The 7,613-nt window shown below is 43.2% G+C and overlaps 1 protein-coding gene across 1 annotated transcript in view; it reads left to right on the top strand.

Moving 5' to 3' along the window:
* Scp2 (sterol carrier protein 2) overlaps window positions 1-7,613 on the top strand; it is a 73,812-nt gene that overhangs the window by 5,734 nt on the left and 60,465 nt on the right. The window contains exons 2-3 of the mRNA XM_031378119.1: window positions 1,918-1,975; window positions 6,011-6,082. Of these exons, the coding sequence (XP_031233979.1) occupies window positions 1,918-1,975; window positions 6,011-6,082 (130 nt within the window). The remainder of the gene's footprint in view (window positions 1-1,917; window positions 1,976-6,010; window positions 6,083-7,613) is intronic.

Here is a 7,613-nt window from a genome sequence, read left to right as displayed (position 1 = left end):
GACCAGGCTGGCCTTGAACTCAGAAATGCACCTGCCTCTGCCTCCCAAGTGCTGGGATTAAAGGCATGGGCCACCACTGCCCGGCAATTTTGTTTTACTTTGAGACAGAATGCGGTTAGTCTAGGTTGGCCTCCAACTTGTTATGTAACAGTAACGACTCTTCAGTTCTTTATGAAGGGTTTGTTAGTACGGTTTCAGATCCCACATTACAATTGATCTTAAAATTCTTTCTACTGGTTAAGTTTTACTTAGTATTAAAAAAGAGCTATCTATGGCAGGGGGTGTGGCTCAGTGGCAGAACACCACTGTTTTCCTGTTGTTTTTTGTTTGGTTACCTTTTTTTTTTTTTAAGATAGATTTATTTATTTATTTATTTATTTATTTATTTATTTATTTATTTATGTGAATACACTGTAGCTGTACAGATAGTTGTGAGCCTTCATGTGGTTTTTGGGAATTGAAATTTTAGGACCTCTGCTCATTCTGGTTGGCCCTGCTACCTCCAGTCAACTCCGCAGGCCCAGGCCCAAAGATTTATTTATTATTATATGTAAGTACACTGTAGTTGACTTCAGACGTACCAGAAGAGGGTGTCAGATCTCATTATGGGCAGTTGTGAGCCACCATGTGGTTGCTGGGATTTGAACTCAGGACCTTCGGAAGAGCAGCCAGTGCTCTTACCCGCTGAGCCATCTTGCCAGCCCGCCTTTTTTGTTTTTGAGACAGGGTTTCGCTGTGTAGTCTTAGTTAGCCTGAAACTTACTGTGTAGACCCTGCTGGCCTAGAACTCACAGAAATCTGCCTCCTCTTCTCGACCTTCTGAGTAGTGGGATCAAAGGGCTGCAAACCCTACACAGCACACACAGACATGAACATTTTTTTTTTAAAAAAAGAATATTTAAATATTTATCTTTCTAATTACATATCTGTGTCATGCAGATTTATTTCATAGATTTATTGCATAGACTTCAACCAAAACAATGCAAAACTAAAATTAAACTGCAGGTGGGATTAAGTATCAGGTATGAATCTGTTTCTTTTTAAACCAGATATCAACAGGAATAATAGAAATGTGGCCCTGTGGGATGACCCAGTGGGGTGCTTAGCCACCACACCTGATGACCTGAGTTTGATCCCCAGGATTTGTGTATATGCGAGAGGACAGAACCAATTCTTCCAAATTGTCCTCTGGCTGTGCACACAAAATAAGTAAATAAGTTAAAAAAATAAAAAAGATGGCTCCCTGAGAAGCCTTTCTTATTTTGTCTCCTAAAATGATAGATGTGTTTTCCAAATCACTCTATACTTATGCTAGTGTTATTGCCTATTTTATATTAGATTGAAAACTCTCTAAGGGTAAGGACTTTAGGGTAAAGGAACATGGCAGATGCTCAGTAGAAAGGGGGAGAGAGTGAGAGAGAGAGAGAGAGAGAGAGAGAGAGAGAGAGAGAGAGAGAGAGAGAGAGAGGAGGGGGAACCCTATGATGCATGTATTCTATGTGAAGATCAGAGAACAACTTTTGGAACTCAATTCCCTCCTTCCATAGTGGGTTCTGAGGTTCCTAGGATGTCAGATTTGTGCAGGAAGTATTTCACTTATTGCCCCCCACCCCGTGTCTTGGGATGGTGCCATATATCCCAGGCTGACCCAGAACTTGGTGTGTAGCAAGCTTCTTGCTGGGATTACAGGCCTTGGCCACCATGCCTGGTTATTTTACTTTAGTCATATTCCTAGCTTCTTAGCTCTGTACAGTGTTTTTATTTGAGAGCGCCGAATCCTAACCACTAGACCACCAGGGAAGCTCAGTGTTTTTATTTGAATGAATAACTAAACACATTTTTGTAATACTGTTGTAAAAAACAAACAGAACCCCGTTTGATGCCTGTTTCTACTCATCATCCTCTTCTGTGTTCTAGTTCATGAAGCCTGGAGGTCAGAATTCAAAAGATTATCCTGATATGGCAAAGGAAGCAGGTAACAGAAAAAAAAATCAGAGTTTTGAATACCTAATAGCTTATTGTGTGGTTTGTACTCATTCTGTGAGTGGAGCAGCCTTGTAAGCACAAAAAAAGCAGTTGTGAAGAACTCCCACGGGGCTTGTCTGTGGTGTAGTGGAAGGAGAAGGAGAAGACAGGCGGGCGGCGTTCACAGCTGTACAGCTAGAGCAGACAGCTCCATGGCCTTGCATGTGGTATTAAGCTGTGTGTTGGGATAGCATCCCACTCAACTTTAGCTATCGACAGGACACAGCCTCGAGTCACCTGAAAATGGAGTCTCAGTTGAGGATTGTCCAGTTCAGATTGGCTGTGAGCATGTCCTGGGGGATGCCCGGCCCACTATGAGTGATGTCATTCCTTGGGCAAGTAGTCCTGGATTGTGTAAAAAAGTTGGCTAAGCATGAGCCTGTGAACAAACAGAAAGAACCCTCCAGCAATGGTCCTCCACGGTTCCTGCCTTTGGGTCCCTGCCCTGATTTCCCTCAGCGATAGACTGTGAAATGAGGTTTAAGCCAAATAAATAAACCCCTTCCTTCGCTAACTTGCTTTTGGTCAGACTGTTTTACAAAAGGTACCTAGGACAGATAGTAAAGGCAGCCAGGGCAAAAAAGGAGGGTCACTGTCTTGGTCACTGTTCTCTTGTAGTGAAGAGACACCATGACCGAGGCAATTTATAAAATAAGACATTTTTTTAAAAGAATTATTTATTTTATGTATATAAGTACATTGTAGCTGTATTCAAACACACTGGAAGAGTGCATCTGATCTCTTTACAGATGGTTGTGAGCCACCATGTGGTTGCTGGGAATTGAACTCAGGACCTTTGGAAGAACAGTCAGTGTTCCTAACCACTGAGCCATCTCTCCAGCCCCAAAGAAGACATTTAATTGGGGCTTGCTTACAGTTTCAGGGGGCAAGTCCATCTGGGGAGTAGGGAGCATGGCTACAGATGGGCAGGGCTGGAGCAGTAGCCGAGGACTTACGTCCTGACCCACAGGCAGCAGGTGGGGAGAGAGCTAACTTTTGAAACCTCAAAACCCACTCCTAGTGACACCTCCTTTGACATTGCCTATTTCCAAACCCTTTCTGAAGAGTCCACCAACAGGAACATTTACATTCATGAGCCTTTGGGGGCCATTCTCATCCAAACCACTACCGCATTTGTGATGGTTTGTATGTGCTCAGCCCAGGGGGTGGCACTATTAGAAGGTGTGACCCTGTGGGAGTAGGTGTGTCACTGTGGGTGTGGGCTTTCAGACCTCATCCTAGCTGCCTGGAAGCCAGTATTCTGCTAGCAGCCTTCAGATGAAGATGTAGAACTCTGGCAACAGATCCCATTACAGATGGTTGCTGGGAATTGAACTCAGGACCTCTGGAAGAGCAGTCAATGCTCTTAACCACTGAGCCATCTCTCTAGCCCAATAGCACTCTTTTGATTAATGCTTTCTGCCTTTCTCTGAAATGTGTTTTATCTGTTTTCTGATGTTAGTCTCCGAAGTCCTCCTCCTTCCCCCTCCTCCTCCTCCTCCTCTTCTTCCTCTTCTCCTCTTCCTCCTCCTCTTCTTCCTCTTCTTTCTCCTCTCTTTTGTTTTGTTTTGTTTTTTTTTAATTTATTTTTATTTATTTTTTATGTGTATGAGTACACTGTAACTGTACAGATGGCCGTGAGCTATCATGTGTGTGGCTGCTGGGAATTGAACTCAGGACCTCTGCTGCCCCCCCCCACCCCCCCTCACTCCGGCCAGCTCATTCCGCTGTAATTCATTGTAGCTGTCTTCAGATGCACCAGAAGAGGGCATCAGATCTCATCATGGGTAGTTGTGAGCCACTATGTGGTTGCTGGGATTCAAACTCAGGACCTTCAGAAGAACAGTCAGTGCTCTTACTGGCTGAACCATCTCGCCAGGCCCCTCTCTTTTGTTTTTGATTATTGTGTTTTTGAATCTCAAACCCCACAGCCCTGGCTGTCCTGGAACTTGCTGTGTAGACCAGGCTGGTCTTGAATTTATAGAGATCTGCCTGCCTGTGCCTTGTGAGTACTGGGATTAAAGGTGCGCATCTCCACATCCAGTCATTGTGTATTTTTGAATTATTTATTTTATTTAATTAAAAAGTTTACTGGCAGACTGGAGAGATGGATTAGCAGTTAAGAGCACTGATGGCTCTTGCAGAGGTCCTGAGTTCAGTTCCCAGCAACCACATGGTGGCTCACAACCATCTGTAATGGGGATCCAATGCCCTCTTCTAGTGTGTATTTAAGATTTATTTATTATTATATGTAAGTACACTGTAGCTGTCTTCAGACACACCAGAGGAGGGCGTCAGATTTCATTATGGGTGGTTGTGAGCTACCATGTGGTTGCTGGGATCTGAACTCAGGACCTTTGGTAGAACAATCAGTGGCTCTTACCCGCTGAGCCATCTCGCCAGTCCGAAAATTTAATTTTTATACAACATTTTATGATATTTATGCTATAGTGTTTTTTGGAGACTTGTGTTCCTAAGTTCTTCATATTTCAGAATAACTTGGGTAAACATATTGATAAATAAATATTTGGTCTTGCCTTTTTTATTTTTGAGGATGGAGTCTAGCAGTTCGATCATTGGAATAATGAACATTTTTAAAGACTTTTGACAAATTTACATCTGGAATATCACTGACAGACTATGAGACTGCTCCTTTTTTGTGTGCTTGTTTTCTATGTCTTAAAACTTACTGTATAGCTGAAAATGGCCTAAACTTTTGATTCTCTTGCCTTCACTTCCTTGGGTATTATGGGTACAGGAATATGTAGCTGCACCTAGCTTATTGATCACTGGGGATCAAATCCAGGGCCTGGTACATACTAGTTATACCCCAGCTTCCAAAGCTCCATTTCTTGTTCTACAGACTAGATGGCCAACTAATCCTAGCTTTATGAAATGGGCACATCAGTTTTTTTTTAAGATTTATTTATTTATTTTATGCATATGAGTACACACTGTAGCTGTACATATAGTTGTGAGCCTTCATCTGGTTGTTGGGAATTGACTTTAGGACCTCTGCTCACTCCGGTAGACCCCGCTTGCTCAGGCCCAAAGATTTATTTATTATTATAAATAAGTACACTGTCATTGTCTTCTGACTACACCAGAAGAGGGTGTCAGATCTCATTATTCGTGGTTGTGAGCCACCATGTGGTTGCTGGAACTTGAACTCAGGACCTTTGGGAGAGAGGTGGTACTCTTACCTGCTGAGCTATCTCACCAGTGCACCCCCCCTTTTTTTTTTGAAACAGGGTCTCTGTTATTGAAGCTCTGGCTGCCCTGGAACCCACTACATAGACCAGGTTGATCTTGACCTCAGAGATCCACCTGCCTTTGGTTCCCAAATTCTGGGATTAAAGGAGTGTACCAGCAATGTCCCATACTCCCTAACTGTCTCCAGCAAGGACATTCTTTCCCATTTTGCACCCCTAGATGTGTAGGGATGTAGAGATGAAAGAGACACGGACATTGCTATTAAGGAGATTTAAGAGCTATGTTGTGGTGACACACACATGCTATCCCAGTATTTGGGAGGCTAAGGCAGGATATCCATGAGTTCAGTGCCAGTGTGGGCTACATAGTAATTTATAGGCCAGCTCTAATTCTGTCTAAAAAAATGACTGCAGCAATAAGAAGCCCAAATAACAAGCAGACAGAAAAGCAGCTTAAAAGCTTTTGGTTAGGCACTAGGATGTAGCTCAGTGGTAGGGTACCTTAGATTCTGTTGCTCTGAGTTTAGCATCCCCACACTGGGGGGTGGGGGGTGGTGGTGGCCGTCTCCACCTGTGATGAGAAGGAAGATATGGAAAAGGATGGCTTAGAGGAAGAAAGGGAGAACAACGATGATATGGGGGCCACTTTGTCTTTGAACTGAACAAGCGATAAAGAAATAAATAGAATTCGAGGAAACTCTAAATGGAATTTCCACTCCCCTGAAGCCACCTGTGTCAAGTGCTTTTTGACGAACTCTTGTTTATTTTCACAGGCCAGAAGGCATTGGCAGATGCGCAGATCCCTTACTCCGCAGTGGAGCAGGCATGTGTTGGCTACGTGTACGGTATGTAGTGAATAGAGTACTCTAAAACTATGCATGTAAAGTCTAGCAGCAAATATATAAGCAAATGTTAACCCTCAGGACAGAACCCAAAGGTTACCTTTGTGTGATGGGTCACTGTAGTTGTTCTTGCCATTGTGGTATTATCAAAGCAGGAGACAGATTAAAATCATGGTTTTGGGAGTTGGCAATATGGCTCAGTTGGTAAAAGCTTTTTCATAGCACTTAAAAATATTCCTTAGTAGGACACATACCTTTAATCTTGGCCCTCGGGAGGTAGAGGTAGGCAGATCTCTGAGTTCAAGTTTAGCTTGGACTACGTAGTGAGTTCCTGGACAACCAGAGCTACATAGTGAGTCCCTGTCTCATGGAAACAAGAAAGAAGGTGGAGGAGCAGGGGGGGAGGAGGAAGGAGGAGGGGGAAGGAAGAAGAGGAGGTAGAGAAAGAAGAGGAGGAGAGTTTGTAGCTTTTGATTTTTATTTACCCACTTTTCATACCCTACTCCCCTTTAAGTACTGGGGATTGAACTTGAGCCTTTTACATGCTAGACAAGCCATTTCTTCAGCTGCTGCTTTTGGCAATTATACTGTATTTTAGCATTGAAAGATACTAGCTTATTAGTTAAAAGTAAAGATATCCTGTTCTTAGATATTCAAAGTTATTTAAAATTTTTAGCTATTAGGAAAATACGGTAATTATATGGCATCATAACATTTATAATACTATAGGCGATTCTTTGTGCATGGCCTTCATATTTTTCCTATACTCTTCAAGGTAACAGGAGAAACCCAGGCATAGACTTCCGGAGGCATGGTGTGTAGAATGTGTATTGCCAGGGATGCTGGTGAGCCTTGCCATTATGTAGAAGACTCTTGGTGAGGCTGCACCTCTAGCTCCTTTCATCTTGCTGTCTCATGGTTGGTGGGCCATGGTACTTGAGAGAGAAAGTCATGTTTGTACACTGTGTGGGTCGCATTTTTCTATAAGGCCTGGTTGCATACACAGTCTTTAAAGCTTAGTGAAAAAAAACTTTTCGAGACAGGATCTATAGAGCCTAGGCTGACCTTAAATGCAAGGTCTTGAACCTCTGATCCTGTTGTCTCTTGCTTACTGAGAGATGGGATAATGGTGATGTACCACCATACCTGATTTGTGCAGTACTGGGGTTGAACCCAGATCCTTTGTGTTCTAGGCAAGTGCTCTTCTATCTGAGCTATATCCTTAGCCCCAAAGCTTCCTGAAGGTTTTTTTCGGGTAGTTTCACATTGTCGTCACAATGGTTTCTAACCTATAGCCTTCAGCAGTCCTTCCACTTTAGCTCTCAGCCAGCTCAGACTTATAGTCTGTGCTACAATAGCTGGTTTAAATTGAGGAATGTTTATATGGAAAGTAAACAGTGGCCTTTAATCATTTGCGATGGCCTTTAACAATTTATATGCAAGAATCAAAGCCGGGCATGGTGGCACACGCCTTTAATCCCAGCACTTGGGAGGCAGAGGCAGGCGGGTTTCTGAGTTGGAGGCCAGCCTGGTC

The sequence above is a fragment of the Mastomys coucha genome, unplaced genomic scaffold, assembly GCF_008632895.1.
Source record: "Mastomys coucha isolate ucsf_1 unplaced genomic scaffold, UCSF_Mcou_1 pScaffold18, whole genome shotgun sequence".
Classification (NCBI taxonomy): Eukaryota; Metazoa; Chordata; class Mammalia; order Rodentia; family Muridae; genus Mastomys; species Mastomys coucha.
The sequence above is the reverse complement of the archived record's forward strand: the minus strand, read 5'-3'. Positions and strand labels throughout refer to the sequence as shown.